At 44.1% G+C, this 18,447-nt stretch overlaps 2 protein-coding genes across 2 annotated transcripts in view; one reads left to right on the top strand and one right to left on the bottom strand.

Moving 5' to 3' along the window:
• LOC149285006 (uncharacterized) overlaps positions 1–18,447 on the top strand; it is a 386,586-nt gene that overhangs the window by 171,543 nt on the left and 196,596 nt on the right. The window lies entirely within an intron of this gene.
• Positions 7,943–12,354, bottom strand: LOC149285011 (uncharacterized). The gene is made up of 3 exons (XM_089495948.1): positions 12,233–12,354; positions 11,264–11,384; positions 7,943–8,950 (listed from the first exon to the last, which is right to left on the bottom strand). The coding sequence occupies exons 1-3, from the start codon at positions 12,305–12,307 to the stop codon at positions 8,052–8,054; spliced, it is 1,095 nt and encodes a 364-aa protein (XP_089352074.1). The 5' UTR covers positions 12,308–12,354; the 3' UTR covers positions 7,943–8,051.

The following is an 18,447-nucleotide window of genomic DNA, read 5'->3' as shown; positions in this document are numbered from 1 at the left end:
AGATGCTGGCGAAACATCAGAAGAAACTCTTCTAGCACGTGACCACATAGCCCCAAAAACCCACAAAAAGCTATGAAAGCCGGCCATGAAAGCCTTTGACTTCACGCTTTATCCTGTCTCTCCAAGCAAGTGAGAAAGAATAATTCTCTCATTTCCCCTTGATCTGAGAACAGACCTTTAAAAAATTCTCTCTTCATTTCTACACAGGAAAGTATATTGAGTAGATTTGAATGACAAACTGTGAGCGACTGTGTTTTGTAATTTATGCATTGGGCTGAATGAGATCGCTAGAGGTCCACAAACCTCAGGACCTGGCACAATCCTGAATTCACAACCCTACAAGAGAGATGGAGGGACACCAGAAAGGATGCAACCAAAGTCCTATACATAGTACCCAACTGTAGCAGTTTGGTGCCATGTTAACAGCTGTGGATCCATCCTACAGAAACCTGGGAATGGGGTGCTTAGAATTGGCTGCTTGGTAGAAGAGCCCCAGTGCAATCATTCATGAAAGTTGCTATATAATTCTAAGTACCTGAAAGATGAAATGCCAGGATTCTGTTGGACAGAGTCCTAGAAGTTTCATGTTATCAAAGTGCTAGGTTTGGGCAATGGAGACACAACCCAGGTGCCAAAAATGACCCCTAGCAATTCTGGACAGACTTGTTCAGTCTCTGTCTCTATGGGTGGAGGGCTATTTACACCAAGAAACCCATGGATCCTCAAGGGATCTCCAGTTAATTTATTTTATTTACATACATACATCCTTTCTCCCCATATAGGGACTCAGGGTGGCTAAAAGCAAATTTAATACAGTACAAATTCAAAACAATGCAAAGGCATTAAAATTATAAGTTGGACCTTGAAAATAGTAAATTGCATCAGAAACCACATTCAAACCTTGACCTCTGAATTGCAGTTCAAACCGCATCTCTGTTTTGCTTAGGATCCAGCCCTTGAGGCATCAGCATTTCCAGAAAGGAGAGAAAGTGGAAGTGTGAAATACTTTTTGTTTGGAGGAAGTGTCTTTCCAGATTCTGTCCTGTAAAACTATTAGAGCCCCCTTTGATGCTGTCTTTGATTCAGATCATATGATTTTAAGGCATCTTACACTTCTATCTCCATCCAATAAACCTTTTAATTCTTTGAAGCATTCTGTTTTCCTGGCTGCCCATCATAAGAGTATGAAACTTAGCACCAGTCGTGGAGATTCAGTCTTTTTCTTAATGGGATACAGAGCGAGAGCCCCAGGATCCCCACTCCTGACGCAAGACCTGGCCCAGTTCATTGCAGATATTTGACATACTTAATGTTAGAACCAGACTAGGAGGATTTGGGAGTCCCTGTGGCCTGTTACAGACAGCCAAAATAAAGCTGCTTCGAGTCACAGTGGAGGTATGGTATTTCAATGATGCATGCGTCCTAAGAGTCCAGAAGTCGTACCAAAGCCACGCTCCAGCCTGGAGCGTGGCTTTGGTGCGGCTTCTGGACTCTTAGGACATATGCATCATTGAAATACCATACCTCCACTATGACTCGAAGCAGCTTTATTTTGGCTGTCTGTAACAGGCCTGAATCTCCAAAATTAACTTTCCCAAGAGCAGTCTATGTCTCCTTTCCAAAGACCAGAAGTGGATGGAGAAGGAGGCCTTGGGGAAGCAGAGGAGAGCTTGGCTTGACCCCCAAGGACTCTCCCTTGAAGGTTTCCATCTCTTTAGGAAACGGAGGAGCCTGGGAGGGAGACTGAGGACTAGGGCATGCTGGAAAAAGCTTCAGGGGGAGCTTATGGGAGCAAATGTGGGACTTTGCTTTCTCCCCCCGATTACTTTCCTGCTCTCTTTTGACAAGGTAAGCTCAATGGTGGAAAAGACTGCAAAAGCCACCTTCCCTGTACGTTCCATGCTCACCTCCATGGCACCTTAGGAGTAAGTAAGTCTCCACTGAGGGCAGCACAGTCAAAAAACAAAATCCAAAATGGGGAGTAGTCTTTGAGATCCTGATGGTCCTCTGAGAGGAAAATGCCAGCCCCTGAAACCAATCCTGGCCAGCTTTTGGGAAAGTACCCTCAAGGTTTGGTCCAAGCGGCTCTCAGCCCATTACAGACTGTCCCTTCCCTGAGTCTTGCTCTCCTGGAGGCTCAGAGGAGATTCTGGGGGGCCTGGGCACCTCCCCTTCTTAGGGACCTTGAGCCTCAAGTTCAACTGACAAACGGCCATTCACCCATGAGGAGCCCCCCGTTCCCCACTCTGTCCTGGCACATGCCTTAGGAAACCTCTTTCATGGGAATTTGGGAGCTCCTAATCTTAGTGGAAATGGGAACCTCTGGAATCCTCCTATTCTTCCCAGCAGGGAAACAAGGTATAGTTGTGAATCTCTTCCAAGGAAAAGAGGGGTTGTTGTTGTTGTTGTTGTTGTAATAACAGGGCTCCAGTCAATGGAGGTTTTCTTCAGGCAGTAAAGGGAGGTTTATGCAAATGCAGAATGACATCACTGCGGAAGGCTCTCTTGACCAATCAGAGACCAGGATAAAGGCCCTTCTGGAAGCTTCCGTGAGAAGGAGATATAAGGCCTGAGAGACCAAGAGACAGTTGGGGGAATTGTGTCGGTTGGAGATCGAGAGAGAGAGAGTTAAAGAGAGGATCTTGGAAGTTACTCTCAGAACTGGACGTTTAGGTCTATTTATTATTTTAATAGCTTTTATGAATTGAATATTATATACTTACAGATATTGTACCTGCACCATTTTGAAACCTTAAATTAAACCAAACAAGGTCCCAATAAACCCAGTCAAGCAATCTCACCAAGTTAACATACATTAAACTTATCTCCAACCAACCCTTTCACCTTCTCAGCTTTCGCATCGGGGGGTGGGGGGTGAGGAAGGGGCATGTGGGCGAGTGAGGCTTGGGTGCTTGCTATGGTTCCCATTCCTTTCCCTCCACATTATGTTCACTCCAGGAATTAACCCTTCCGTTAGCCAGCTCCACAAACTCAATGAATTAACCTTCCCAACATCCAGTTCCACAAACTTCACTCAACCCCTTTTTCCAAATATATAAGACCACTACCACTTTCTATAAACTATATAATTACATTCAGTTTGGGTTCTTCCATATCTCTCCAACAACAAATATGGAAGAATCCAATTATACATCAACATTTATGGAAGAATCCAAATTTTACTGGTTCAACTGGTTCAAGTAATTGGTGTGAACCAGCTCAAGTCCTTGTTTTCCAACTTTTTAAGGAGTTCCATTTAGCAACTGTGACTAATATGAAGGAAAGGGGACACAGAAACTACTTTATCTCTCCAGTTTTTTTGCCTAGATGACCTTTGCTTAGCTCCATAGTAGATCCCAGGCGTCTCTCCTCTCTTAATGCTGATATGACTCTTCTCTGTCTTTGCCCTTCTTTATAGAAGAACTTGAAACTCGTCAGAGAATAGAAACTGAGGAGAAATCAAACAAATGCCAGCAGTGTGCGAAATGCTTTGCTTTTAAGTCAAAGCTTTTCAGGCATCAGAAAGTCCACAGTGGAGAAAAACACACAAATGTCAGCAGTGTGGGAAATGCTTTGTTCAGAAGTCAACCCTTTTGAGGCATCAGAGAGTCCACACAGGGGAGAAGCCATACAAATGCCAGGAGTATGGCAAGCCTTTTACTTTAGGTACCAACCTTACTCGCCACCATAGCATTCACAAAGGAGAGAAGCATAGTAATGTAAGGCTTTGGAAAGCATTTTTTTCTCAGAATTTATACCTTTAGAGGTATCCACTAGAGAGAAAGTGTAGAAATATGAGCAGTTGAAAGTACGTTTTTGATGGTTTATAAGTTTATTATTTGATAAGACTTAATTAACAAAAACTAAATAGGAATTTTTTTTTTGGAGAAGCAGCCTTCACACATTTTGTTGTACAGTTGTCACTCCCTTTTTGAGGACTTGGTATCCGCAACCTCACTCCTCGTGGGAGGACAGGTGACCATTAATAAAACGGCGTGCTCCTGCATACGCCTCCCCTCCCGGTGCCATGGGTGTGCAGCCCATTATTTTCTATGGGACTCGAGTATGTGAGAGTCATCATTTTTGTGAGGGGTCCGGAATGGATCCCCCGTGAATTGGGAGGGGCTACTGTATTTTGTAAAGCTCTATTATAATCATCATTTATGCTAATTCTGCTACAAAGTTCTTGGTCTGAAAGTATCTTGTCCTTACAGAAACATTCAAATAAACCTCTGCCCTATTTTGAGCATCCTGTATTCTTCACTGAGAATCTGAAGGACAGTGTCAATTACGGAAGCATCACTTTTAGCATAAATGAGGTGTTGCTACAATTCAACTGGTTGTGACTATGAGAAAGGATGCTGAAGATGAATTTCTGTCTCCTATCTAGCCCTATATCGACACACACAACATGCACTGACTCCCGAGTCAAACTCAGATTTCCCTCTCTGTCCCCAGGATCTAAACCTGGGCTAGAAAGGATCGGGTTTTATTTGGGATCTTCTACTGTAACATGTGTTTTTCCTTGTCCTTTTTACATGGAGCAGTAGGGGTGTAGCCAAGGGTCCGTTAGGGGAATTTTATTATTGTTGTTATTAGCTCAAATATTGCAAGAGGGGGCCTGCTACGACGGTCCCTCCCAGGATCGCCCTCCCGATATTTATACCAAGAGACCAGGGTATCCCAATAACTGAAGCTGAGACAGATTGCAATAACTAAATGTTTACTCTATTGAAAACAAGGGGGAACACACTCAATGCACACACTCACACACACACATTCAAGGCTCAGGAAGGTAGGTTGGAAATATGGAAAAGATGTTTTAGGCTTTGCTAATGGTATACTCACCAAGATGTAGTCTTCCTCCGAGAAGCGAATGGGATGTGGGACAGTGGGACAAGTCCTGCTCCGCAACCTGGGTTTGAGCAGAAATGCCGGCTACCAGAACAGAGGTCTAACTGACGTGGAGTAAGTAGACCTTTGGGATGGCGCGCTGAGCAGCAAAAGTTGGGACTTTTTATAGGTGAAATCTCGCCTGAGGCAAAGAGGCTGGCTTGGCCGAAACAAAGGTGTTTAATTGTTTTCTTTTCACCTGGATGTCTGAATCTGATAGTATCAATGACTTAAGTTGTTCGGACAACAGACTTGAGGAGGGGGTGATAGCTTCAGGGAAGGCAAACCTTTTTACTCTTCCTTGCTTAAGATAATCCCTCCATGCGACTTCCCAGACCTTCTAAGATGTTAATGTGGCTTCTCCCCTCAGGGGAGGTGTACATGTCCTCTCGCTTTGCCAGTAATGGCGGACAGGCTTGGAGTCTGGCCAGGGGTCATCCAAGGGTTATCACTGATTCCAAAATTTATATAAAGCAGCATGGGTAACAGGGGGGCTGTACATCAGGGCTTGGCATTGAACTTCCAGTTTTCTGGGATCATTTTCAGGAAGGTGACGATTGTGCCTCTTTTCCATTTTGGGGGGGGGAGGGGCAACTCAAGAGGAAAGGACTCTGCACTAATATCCAGCTCATATGGAAGAGCAGTAGCTTATTGGAATAGGGAAGGCTTAATTTATTGGTTGCTTCAACTGGCAAAGATTCTACACTACCTACTATGAACTACAACTATAACTCCTACTTTAATAACCAAACCCTAATATTTTTACTCTTTATGACAGAACCCTTATACACTGTTTCTGACACGCAATGGGCCAGTCCCAATACTTCAGGTATACAGCACCAGTCTGAAGTCACAATTCTCCCAACTCAATCTTTCAGGCAAGGAGCATCAGCCTGAGGTTGCAATGGGCCAGTCTCAGTTTTTCAGGCAAGGAGCATCAGTGTGAAGTCATAATGAGCCTGAGTTCAAATTGGACCAGTCTGAATCTTTCAGGTAAAGAGCTCCATCCTGAAGTCACAATAGTACCATCTCAATTCTTCAGGCAAGGAACCTCAGGCTGAGATCACAATGGTCCAGTTTCAATCCTTCAGGAAAGGAGCATCAGCCTGAGGTTGCAATGGGCCAGTCTCAATCCTTCAGGTAAAGAGCACCACCCTGAAGTCACAATCCTTCATCCAAGGAGCATCAGACTGAAGTCACAATGGGCCAGTCTCAATCTCTCAGGCAACGAGAATCAGCCTGAGGTTGCAATGGGCCAGACTCAATTTTCAGGCAAGAAGCATCAGCCTGAGGTTGCAATGGGCCAGTCTCATTCAGGTAAGGAGCACCAGCCTGAAATCACAATATGTCATGAATACCTTTATTCATGCATTTATTCATTTAGGGATTCATGCCATAAGAGTTATAGGTTTAGGTTTAGAATAGAGTTAAGATAGATAGGATTTATGGTGGGTTAAAATAATATGTTTTAATATGTGCTTTAATAGAAGATACTAGAAAGAGGTAGGGAGATCATGGCTAAAGAATGTGATTGTTTGCTAGCATTGGAATGTGTGGGAATTATCCTTCTAACAGAGGATTGAGTTTAAAAGACTGCTCTGTAAAAGGAGGAGGAACATAGAGAGTTATTGGTATTTTTATATTGTAATGTTGTTATGGGTCTATTATATTTTCATATGGTATCATATTAGATTGGGATTGATGGGGTTTCTATATATATATATACACACACACACACACACACACATACATATATATAGTTAAGCCATAATGTTAATGAAAATTGTTGTGTGGCTGAGTTCTGTGGTCCAAGGCCACAGGTGCAGTGGTTGAGATAAAGCACATGAGAGCTTAATTGTTTTTAGAAACGCTGCCACAATCCCAGATGGGAGGACACTGCGCAGGAAAGGGCTATCCAATTAATTATCTTTATAGCCTAATTGGGTGGGGTAAATTGATATGGTTATAAAAACGATATGTTTATACTTTCTTTCATTCCTGACATAAAAAAGTCACTTCTATTACATGTATCTTCTTCAATACAAGCTGTTCCTTTTTCAAAGTACTGCTTTTTGTGTTGCAAGAGCGGCTGCAATTAGGACCCTGACAAATATCTCTCTCCCCTTCCATTCACCCTGCTATCCCAAAAGGGCTGGAGAGCATACCAAACCAACCACAGAACCTTTCCCTGCTCTTGTGTAACTCCAGGTCAGTCCAAAATACAACGCACATAGTCTATGATCTCCTACTGGACGAAGAGGCTGACCTGGCTTGTTTCACGGAGACCTGGCTGGGTGATGATAGCTCAGCCACCTGGGCTCAGGCCTGACCAGCCGGGTTCTCCATCAGTGAGCAGGTAAGAGGACGTCGCTTTGGTCCATGAAGACAATCTTGCTTTGGCCAGGATACCTATCCGTAAGATGGACCACATCTTGGAGCCCAAGATGCAGAGCTGGACTCAGGAGGGAAAGGCAGGAAAGGAAGGCTCTAGTTAGTCTCTGTGTGTATGTATTTTCCTCTGCTGTTCTTATGGCTGGGAATGGAGCTGAGGACTAAGGAGAAAGAAAGGGTCAATTTTGGGCAAATTCAGAACTTCTGTGCATCAAAGAGTCCAGTGTGTTGAAATAGCAAAGAACTTTATTGAAAATACATAGAAGGAATTCAGTGTTTAAACTAGAACTACCCTCCCGAATCCAAAGAATATATTGAAACCCCAACACCTAAAACTCCCCCCTCTTCCAAACCGAGCCCCCACCTCCAATTCCCACAGTCTATGCCCCACAGGAAACAAGGCCCCCTTTGCCATTCCCACAAACTAGCCCTTTCTGTCAATACCTGCCCCCAACTTTCTTCAGCCAACATCCAACACATTGCAAAGCTACAATTCCATAACTATTCTAGACAGCTCTAACAAATCCCAGCCCCCATCTACCTAACCTATACTTTGACCCACAATCCCCACCCAAATTTACAAACTAAAGAAATTAACTATACTATTAGCAATTAAAACCTAAAAATAACAAAATACAACTTTAAAACACAAACAGACATATCGACAGACAAAGCTTACAAACAAAATCACAAAGGCCTTTTCTTAGCACCACTGGATTGAAAATATATTTTTTGTATTCATTATTGACAATAATAATATTAGTTCACTATTGGGATTTGTGTGGCTTCTCTCCTGTGTGGCCTCTCTGATGTGACACTAGGATTGACTTCAAATAAAAACCTTTCCCACAATGCTGGCATTTGTATGGCTTCTCTCTTGTGTGGATTCTCTGATGCCTCACTAGGTTTGACTTCTGAGAGAAACATTTCCCACAATGCTGGCATTTGTATGGCTTCGCTCCTGTGTGGACTCTCTGATGTGTCACTAGGTTTGACTTCCGAGAAAAACCTTTCCCACAATGCTGGCATTTGTGTGGCTTCTCTCCTGTGTGGACTCTTTGATGTGACCCTAGGATTGACTTCAAATAAAAAGATTTTGCACAATGCTGGCATTTGTATGGCTTCTCTCCTGTGTGGACTTTCTGATGGTTCACTAGGTTTGACTTCCAAGAAAAACCTTTCCCACAATGCTGGCATTTGTGTGGCTTCTCTCCTGTGTGGATTCTTTGATGTGACCCTAGGATTGACTTCAAATAAAAAGATTTCGCACAATGCTGGCATTTGTATGGCTTCTCTCCTGTGTGGACTCTCTGATGTGCCAATAGGTATGACTTTGAAGAAAAAGATTTCCCACAACGCTGGCATGTGTGTGGCTTCTCTCCAGTGTGGACTCTCTGATGTCTCACTAGGTGTGACTTTGTAGAAAAACCTTTCCCACAATGCTGGCATTTGTATGGCTTCTCTCCTGTGTGGATTCTCTGATGTGTCACTAGGAGTGACTTCAAATAAAAACATTTCCCACAATGCTGGCATTTGTATGGCTTCTCTCCCGTGTGGAGTCTCTGATGCATGACTAAGATTGACTTGTAAGCAAATTTTCCCCCACAATGCTGACATTTATGTGACTTCTTTCTTGTGTGGATTCTCTCATGACTGACAAGTGATTCTGTAAACAAGGAAAATGACAGACAAGACTAATCTCAGCATTAAGAGAGGAAGATGTTACCCCAAGATTTAGCCCCACGTTCACCCCTGCCTATTTCAAATTAGATTAATAAAGTTGGTGTGAGTGACCTGGGCATGACCCTGTTCTGGATGCCCCCAAATCCATATAATGATTGTATCCTTACTCATCGGAGCTACCAAAGAAGAGACCGTATGGGGACTGCCTTGAGGGAATCAGTGGAAGCAGATAGTCAAAGGACTGTTGGAAAAAATATTCCATTAAAAACGTGCAAAAATACTTTGATTGACAGGTGGCATAATATCCTGTGAGAGTGCCATAGAGTCCTGAGTCAGATGCTAACTGCAGGAGTCCCTCCATGGTGTTTGGCACTAGGAGATGACTCACAAACAATACAGTATACAGCTGATTGGTGTGGATTAGATTGGAGTTGTGTGTACAAGAGATGGTGAAGTTGATGGAAGTCAGAGAGGAGAGCTTGCAAATATTTGTATTATTATTTGTATGAAACCAATTGTGTTTCTGATTTATTTTTAATTGAAAAGTGGTCAGTGAATTGCCAATATCTATATCTGGATATTTGTTTCCATACTCTGCTATGTTATTCTTGAGCTGCATCTAGGAGTGTCACCCTCAGATTACGCTGTATATTGGCTTGTGAGCACAATAGGAATTCAGAGCCAAGAAGGACCAAGAGCCAGTGTGCTAATCCTTTTTGTCTGAGATATTTCCACCAAGCACCCATTGAATTTAATTTGGATTCAAACCATTCTCTCCCCCAGGAATCTTTCTAAATTGATATAAACCTTTTTGAACACTCGGTTTCTGACCCCAAGAAACAATTACAGTATAAATATCTGCCCTGACTGGCCGTTCTTCGACGTCAGTCCAATTACAGACAGAGAGTCTGTCGGTTTACATGGCTAAGCACCTCAATGCACTCACCAACCCCACTTGCCATGGAACTTACTGACTTCTCTCACCATTCTGGACCCTGAACAATTCCAATCAAAATCCACCTAGGTCAAGTTTTACCATTAGCAAAGGTTCACACTGTTCACCACTCCCACCTTTGTTACTAGTCTTTGCGTGTGTGTGTGTGAACACCTATATCTTTATATGCGTGTATATGTGTATATATTGCTTTTCCCCTAAATAAAACATAAAAACCTATTTCAAAAGCCTTTGGAGTTCTCTGTGCTTCCAGGCCTGGTATAGTTGAACTGAATCCCAAGGTTGCTTTTGCCCCAACCAAACTATATGTCTACTTTCAGCTGAGTACCCCATTCCCCTAAAAGCGTAGCACTTGGGAGTATCCTTCCCAGACTCCACCTTTTTGGGTAACAAAGGGCCTCTGGAATCAACCAAGGAACTAAGCAAGCTCAGGTAGGAAAAGAAACATTAGAAGACAAGCAGGTTTGTGTCCCCCTTTCCTCCCTTCATAGATTTTACTCATAATTGGTAAATGGAACCCCTAAAAATATCTACAAACAAGGATTTGAGCCAATTCTCAGAAGTTCTCTCAAACCAGTTCTTAAAATATGTCAAGTTCATGGCTGCCTCCCAATCCCGAAGGCTCCTCTCCTTTGTTGTCTCTCCAATAGTGCCTCACTAAACTACAAATTCAGATATTCTACAGGATGTTGCTATCACAATTAAACTGCACTTGAAAGGGATCTAGGACTCCTAAAGGCCAATGTGATTCTAGGCTGCATTAATACGAGTATAGTTTCTAGATCAAGGGAAGTAATAGTGCCACTCTATTCTGCTTTGGTCAGGCCTCACTTGGAATAATCCTCACTTGGAATAATTCTGAGCTCCACAATTCAGTTAGAACATGCCCAGATGAGGGCAACCAAAATGGTGAAGGATCTGGAAACCATCAAGTCCTATGAGGAGCAGCTTAGAGAGCTGGGTATGTTTACCCTGGAGAAAAGAAATTTAAGAGTGGATATGATATCCATGTTTAAATATTGGAAAGGGTTGTATTGAAGACGGAGCAAGCTTGCTTTCTGCTGCTACAGAGAAAAGGAGACACCACAATGGATGCAAGCCACAGGGAAAGAGGTTCCACCTGAACATTAGGAGGAACTTTGGGACAGTAAGAGCTCTTCCACAGTGGAATATACTCCCTTAGAGTTTGGTGCAGTCCTCTTCTTTGGAGGCCTTTAAACAGAGGCTGGATGGTGCTTGGAATGTGTATTCCTGCATGGCAGAAGTGGGTTGAACGGTATGGCCCTTGTGGTCTATTCCAACTCTATGATTCTATAATGCTAGTGGATTCTGGTTCCTTACCCACTGAGGCCACATTCTCATAAGTCTCCATCATTATATAATTGTACATAAGTCTCTGCTTCTTCGTCAAGAGTTTCCATTCGTCCTCGGTAAAATATACAGCCACATCCGCAAAGGTCACCTGCAACAGAAAATAGCCCTCATCCAGAGAGTGACTAAGCAAAAGGGGAGGAAAACACATGGTGCATCCAAATATTATTTCATCACTTCACAATTCAGTACAGGAAATAAACTTTAAATTCTGTCAGCAAGAAAAACAAACTCCTGCCTTTCAGTTTGTCTTGAATCCTTTCAATATAATATACAATATAATAAACAACATAATTTAGGCCATGGATGGGATATAGACGATGGATTATGATACTCACTATTCCAACACATACAGTAAATTTGGCCACCAAAGAATTATAGTGCATTTAGACATTTCTTGCCACATTTTAGAACCAAATGTCATTATTAAAAAACATTTCTGGGGAGCACTGTGGGCTTGAGGGCCACTGTACCCACCCCATATTTAGATCCAGAGATGTTCTCCCATAGCGCCCAATATTTGACAGATTGGAAAAGCAGGGCACATGTGGACAAGGAACCCAGAAGGCGGTGAAGATGGCCAAAGTTGATTATGAGAAAGATCACACAAGCTAGGAAGGGCACAGCAGTTTACTTTTGCCTCAGTCTCCTGGGAAGGGCTATATCCTGTCTCCTTCTTTCATCTCCTCTCCCCACTTTTGAGTTGATGGGGTGCAAACTGAATGACATTCAGGAATTGAAGTGAGCTGAGAAGGGGGAAAGTGGGAAGAGGAGAGAGCAACCGGGACATTTTTAAAAGCCCCTGAAAAAGTGACAGTCCTGATAGAGGATTAACCAGGACTGTCTCTGCTAAATAGGGAGAGTATGTTCTCCGCTTGCTTTCATGAACTGGCCCAGCAGTGACACAGATGGAACTAATAGTCAAGAACCTCGACTCACCAAGGAGTTCTTGTAGGTTTGCATCCTCTTTGTCTTGGAGCCCAACTCCCTCCGTTTGGCCTCTGTGTCGGCCATCAGGTGGGCAGGGGTGCTGGTGGTCTTGCACTTGGGTCACTTCCAGCAAAAGGTGCCCCAAAACTGTGTCCAAGGGGGCCGAGATGAAGTTCCTGAGAGAAGAGACCAGAGATTCATAAAAGGACGCAAATTGGATCTCCTATAAAGAATTAATCCAAATAAATAGAACTGGTTATAGAATAAAGACATGAGAAGATCCTAATGATCAGGGTTATGATCTTTCATGGTTCTTTGACAGACAATTAAGAAAGCTCTTTCTAATGGATAAAAACAATACGGTATTTGCAAATCAGACTCTGACCTAGAACAGGAAATAATGTGGAATAAAGATAACAGCATCCTCCTGGTGACACACGCAAGTGACATATGCCTCCTTTGGGCCAATACAGAGGTGGGCATCCCCTTCCCCCCTCTGCTTCAAACAAAGCCCCCTGGACCTAGCATAGATTCACTGCAGATCCCCTACACAACAGATACTCCATCCCTTCTTAGAGTGGTGGGTGATTAGGGGATGGGGAATTGGAGAGGGCCCTGGTTATGTCCCTGTAGCTAGATGTGAAATGAGTGCTCCATAAATACATAAATAAATAAATCATCTGCTGAAAACCCCAGAGGTCCCCAGTGCTTTCCCCCATCATCAGCCCCTTTCCCAAGAAGGCTGCGTCCACACTGCAGAAATAAGATACTTTGACACGTCTTTAACTGCTCAGTGCTATGGAATCCTGGGCTTTTTCCTTTGGGACACTTAGCCTTCTCTGCCAGAGAGCTCTGGTGCCACAACAGACTACAAATCCCAGGATTCTACAGGATGGAGCCAGGAGAGTTAAAGTGGTTTCGAACTGGATTATTTCTGCAGTGCAGATACAGCCTGAGTCGGTTGTAAAAGGGCAGAAGCACCCAAGTCTTGTTTTCACCTTCCTAATAACGGTTTTCCTTTAAAAGAAATAAGTAGTGTGCTTTTCTGTCTAATCCTTATTTTTGTTGTTCTTGTTTGTTTCTATGTTTATTTGGTAATAATATGAGATGGTCTGGTCTGTCTCCTTCCTTCTTCCATGAAAGTCTCTTAATAAGGAAATGGGGGAGACTTTTAAAACCTCCCAAATGAGCCACTTTTGGCCTTTTTTGGAGGACTAGCCTCCTCTTAGAAGCCAAAGCCCAATGTTTGTGAAGAGTAAGAAGAATAAGGCTTGTATTAAAACTATCCTCCCCATTTCTGATCCCTTTTAAAATCCATGTTCCCCAGAAGGAGCAGAGCTCAGTAATAAGAAAACCCTGTCAGAAAAGAGACACAAAAGACACACAAAGAGACACACTTCCTTCCTTTTGGCCCAAAGAGCCTGGCCTCCTTCTGACTCTGGAGCCTCAGGAGAGAAAGAGAGGCCTATCTTCAACTGAGGCCTCAGAGAAGGTTCCAGAACTTTATTCCCCACAGTCACAAGCAGCACAAAATGGCCACCTCCAACTCAATGCTTGGCAGTTGGAGGCCTCAGCACAGCAGTGAAGCCTACCTCTTCCAGGCCTTGTCCCTCCCCTCTCCTTTCCTCTCCCCTCCTTCCTTCCCACCTTGTCTTTATCTCTCTCCTTCCTTTCCTCTCTCTCTCTCTCTCTCTCTCTCTCTCTCTCTCTGTCCCCTTCTCACTCTCTACTCCTCACTCCAGTGTTGCCAACAAGCCTTGAAGATAATTCCCCGAACGTTTGGCCAAAACTCACCAAATCCCCCCAATATCTCACCAAATACTTATTTCAACTCTCAAAATTACCATTAAAACCAACCACCAAAATCACACCAAAGGCTCTGAAAAGGACCCATTTTGGTGTGGAAGTCACCAGATTGGCAACACTGGCTCACTCTCTCTTCCACGCACAGAGCTAAATAGAGGCAGAAGCTCCGCCCCTTCTTCAGTCTGGCCAATGAGGGCAAAGGAGCTGGAAAGCCCCTCCCCCTGCCCCACCCTCACAGGCTCCTCCTGCAGTTAATATGGAAGAAGGCAGGAGGGACTGAGGGACCCTGGATCCCCAGCCACACAGACACTGGCCAAAGGCACACATTCCCAGAGCCTAAGACCCATGAAATGGCAGCCCTATGCAGGGCAGGACCCTCCTCTCTCTGGCCCTGTGGATGCTGGGAGATCCAGTCCAGGGAATACACTCTAAATCCCATTGGCAAGAGAAAAGGCTACTACTACTCTCTGATGTCTCACTAGGTGTCAGAACCTGTTATTGAGATCAGTTATAAGGTTATATCTTTTCAGTTCATGTACATTCACTTGATTTTAAAACCTCCCAAAGGAGCTACTTTTGGCGTCGTTTGGGGGACAATCGTCGTCTCAGTGGCCCTCCTATTAGAGACCCCTCCTCTTTTGACCCAAATCCTTTATGAGGCCCAAAACCCCTTTGTTAGGAAGCAAACACCGAATATCTCAGGAAGGCTCTATATCTGTGAGGGTTGGAATCCTCTGATCAATGGCCCACAACCAAACGTATACCAAAAGTAGGAAGTCTATTGTAAGAGCATTTCAGTAGTGATCTGTAACACTTTTTTGCAGAGTCTGAGGCTTCAGAGAAAAATGTACACTTTTAAAATTATTATTATTATTATTATTAACCTTTATTTATAAAGCTCTGTAAATTTACACAGCGTTGTACATACAAAAAGCCCCCTCCTTTCTCCCCTTGCTAGTTCCCACCCCAGACACACTTAGCCAGGTCCCCATCACAACGCAGCCTTACTCAAGACATTAGCAACATTGCCAGCTAGTTGTCAGACAACACTCCAAAGCAGTTAATAGGGCCCCAATTAGAAACTAACACCACTTTAATATTCTTCCCATATACCCTCCACCCCCCACCCCCCCAACATCTTAGCTAACAGAACAATATAGGTCAGATATCTCAAAACATACATGAAGTGATTATATAGGAACTGAATATATACAGCATTATAACTGATCTCAATAACAGGTTCTGACAATATCTCCCAAGGCCCCCTCCCTCCAGGACCCCCTTCCACTCTTCCCTCAGTCGCTCTCTCTCCTCTGAAGGCCTCAAACTGCCAAGCGCTCAGACAGAGGCAGCCATTTTGTGTTCTGGGGGCCATTTTGTGTTATGGGGGCCATTTTGTGCTGTTTGTGACTATGGAGAATGTTCCAGAACCTTCTCTTAGGCCCCAGTTGAACAGAGGTATCGCTTCTCTCCCTGAGGCTCCAGAGAGAGAAGGAGGCCTGGCTCCTTGGGCCAAAAGGAAGGAAGTGTGTCTCTTTGTGTGTCTAGTCCTCTCCTTTCTTGGGAGTCTCTGTGGGGCCATGAGATTTTGGAGGGGAATCCGAAAGGGAGGCTGAGACCAAGGAACCTCAGAATATGATCAATATTGCAAGGTTCTTTCTGAGGAAGGAGAGGCAAACTAGGAGAGACTGCAGCTGTTTGCTTTTGCCTGAGCCTCTGGGAAGGGCCCCTCTTCTCCTTTCTCCTTGGCTGTCTTCATGGAGGGCAGACTCCTTTTGCCCTTTGGACTCAGTTTGCAGCAATGGCAGTGAGCTCAAGAGAAGGGGAGAAATGGCAGGAGGAGGAGGAAACTGTGGCATTGGAAGAGCAGCTGAAAAGGTGGGAGGCAGAGGATGAACCAGGGGAGGGTCCCTGCCAAGCTGGGAGAGTTGGAGGGCATTCAGAAGGAGCTGGGCCTGGAAATGGAGGAGGAGAAGGGGGCTTGCAAAATTACCTCCATGGATGAGAAAGCTGGGCTAAGTCCATGAAATGAAATGGCCCAGTGAAATGGTGTCCATAATATAGGAGCTAGTGTGGCATAGTGGTTTGAGCATAGCTGAACTATGACTCTGGAGTTCAGATTTGGAATCAAAGTTCTGCCATGGAAGCCCATTGGGGGGCAAGTCACACTCTCTCAGCCTCAGGGAAAGGCAATGGGAAAACTATTCTGAAGACATTTGCCAAGGAAACCCTGTGATAGGTCTGCCTTAGGGTCACCATAAATTCAAAACGACTTGGAGACACGCAATAATAACAACAACAAAAGTAATGTCTATTATATAAAATGGCAAAAACAAGAGTTGCTCTTGGAATTTATATTGTGTTTCTATGTTTTCAAGCTTTGGATGGTTCAATCCATGGGTCAAGAAATCTGTAGATAGAGAGGTCCATCATCGTCCTCCTCCTCATCATCATGAAAAAATAGAGGGTCTTCTTTATCAGATTTTTATCAGGAGGGCAACTAAAATAGTGAAGGGTCAGGAAACCATGAAACCCTATGAGGAACGCCTTAGGGAGCTGGGGATGTTTAGCCTGGGGAAGAGAAAGTTAAGAGTTGACATGATAGCCCTGTTTAAATACTTGAAGGGATGTCATATTGAGGAGGGAGCAAGCTTGTTTTCTGCTGCTCCAGAGACTAGGACCCGGAGCAATGGATACAAGCTACAGGAAAAGAGATTCCAGCTCAACATTAGGAGGAACTTCCTGACAGTAAGAGCTGTTCGACAGTGGAACACACTCCCTCAGAGATTTTGGTGAGTCTTCCTCCTTGGAGGTCTTTAAGCAGAGGCTGGATGGCCATCTGTCGGGGATTCTTTGATTGAAAGTTCCTGCATGGCAGAATGGGGTTGGACTGGATGGCCCTTGAGGTCTCTTCCAATTCTGCGATTCTATGATTCTATGATCAAAAGTGTTAAAAATCAAACAGGAGAAAGGCATCATTGTTTTGTACATTTTGGATGTTATTGTTTACAGTGTGGCCAAAACACCTTCTCCTGGATATGCTTTCTAGATTTCAGGACACTATATTTTTTAAAACTTTGGTGCTAAAAGAAAAAAAACCCACATAGGACCAACAACAATAACACAGATACTATTAAGAGACTTGACAAATACAAATATTTACAAGCAACAGAACTTGTGAAACATACTAAGGCCGGGTACAGGCCGCCAGAAAGAGGCGCATCCCCGGCGCCACTCTTTCCTCTGCAGAAGCGCCGCAACAACCAAATTGAGCAGCGCTGTTGCGGAGCAAAAAAGGAGCGCACAGAAGCAGCTCCTTTTGGCGGTGCACTTCTGCCACCCCAAAGAGCCCATGATGGCATGGGTACGTTGTAGTTGAACCGCCCCGTTTGGAGGTGGCACATCTGCAACATCACCGTTATGCGCCGCATCTGGTGGGTGCGCTGCAGCTGCGGCACCCTCATCACTTGCAAGGGTTGCCATCTGTGTGGGCACTCCGCCTACCAGGCAACCCTCACACGTGATGAGGGTGCCTCAAAGGCTTCTAAAGGCTTCTAAAAACAGATCAAAGCGGCTAACAGTAAAAGCACTGGTAAAACACAATAACAACTTGTCATTGTTGTGTCCCAAACCCTCCCAATTCCTCCCATCCACAATAAAATACAATTAAATTCTTAAACAATTATTAAAACAATTATTAAAAATAGGGCAGAAGCAGTTAGAGCAGTTGCTGAACAATTCAATTAATAAGAGATTGCTGGAATGCTAATCTGGAAAGAGATATGTCTTGATGAGCTTTTTAAAGCCTTAAAGACTGGTGATATATCGGATGTCTTCTGGAGGCTGTTCCATAACTTGGGAGAAGGTCCTTTGTGTAACTGCAGAGAGCCTTGTTATTGCTGGCTGCAGTAAGTTTTTACTAGAGGACCTCAAAGTGTGGGGCAGATTGTATGGGAGAAGGCGATCCCGTAAGTAAGATGGACCCAAGCCATGGAGGGCTTTAAAGGTTATAACCAAGACCTTGTACTGTCCCAGGAAATTAATGAGCAGCTATTATAGGTGTGATATGGACACCTCTAGATATTCCAGTGGCCACTCTGGCTGCCATATTTTGGATTAGTTGAAGTTTCCAGACTAAGTGCAAGGATAGCCCTATGTAGATCTCATTGCGGAAGTCAAAGCATGAGGTTATCTGCGCATGCATCATAGTTTTCATGTCCTCAGGTTCCAGGAAGAGGCGCAGTTGGCGTATCAACCAAAGCTGATAACAGTCACTCCTTGCTGTCGTACTTATCTGAGCTGACATCTGGAGCGACAGATTCAGGAGCACCCCCAAACACAGTCCTTTAGGGGAAGTGCAACCGCTTCCAGGACCAGTTGGCAAACCTCCATACCTGGATTAGGACCTCCAACAATCA

The sequence above is a fragment of the Sceloporus occidentalis genome, unplaced genomic scaffold (assembly GCF_023333645.1).
Source record: "Sceloporus occidentalis isolate IW3139 unplaced genomic scaffold, rSceOcc1.0.p SCAF_86, whole genome shotgun sequence".
NCBI classification, from domain to species: domain Eukaryota; kingdom Metazoa; phylum Chordata; class Lepidosauria; order Squamata; family Phrynosomatidae; genus Sceloporus; species Sceloporus occidentalis.
This window is presented reverse-complemented; position numbering and strand designations above follow the sequence as displayed.

What these genes read in the sequence shown, in the direction of transcription:
- LOC149285011 (XM_089495948.1), bottom strand. Translation starts at nt 12,307, where the DNA reads ATGGCCGACACAGAGGCCAAACGGAGGGAGTTGGGCTCCAAGACAAAG. An exon ending in AAACCTACAAGAACTCCTTG is followed by an intron (nt 11,385 to 12,232) that starts GTGAGTCGAGGT and finishes TTTCTGTTGCAG; the next exon opens with GTGACCTTTGCGGATGTGGC. An exon ending in TGAGAATGTGGCCTCAGTGG is followed by an intron (nt 8,951 to 11,263) that starts GTAAGGAACCAG and finishes CCTTGTTTACAG; the next exon opens with AATCACTTGTCAGTCATGAG.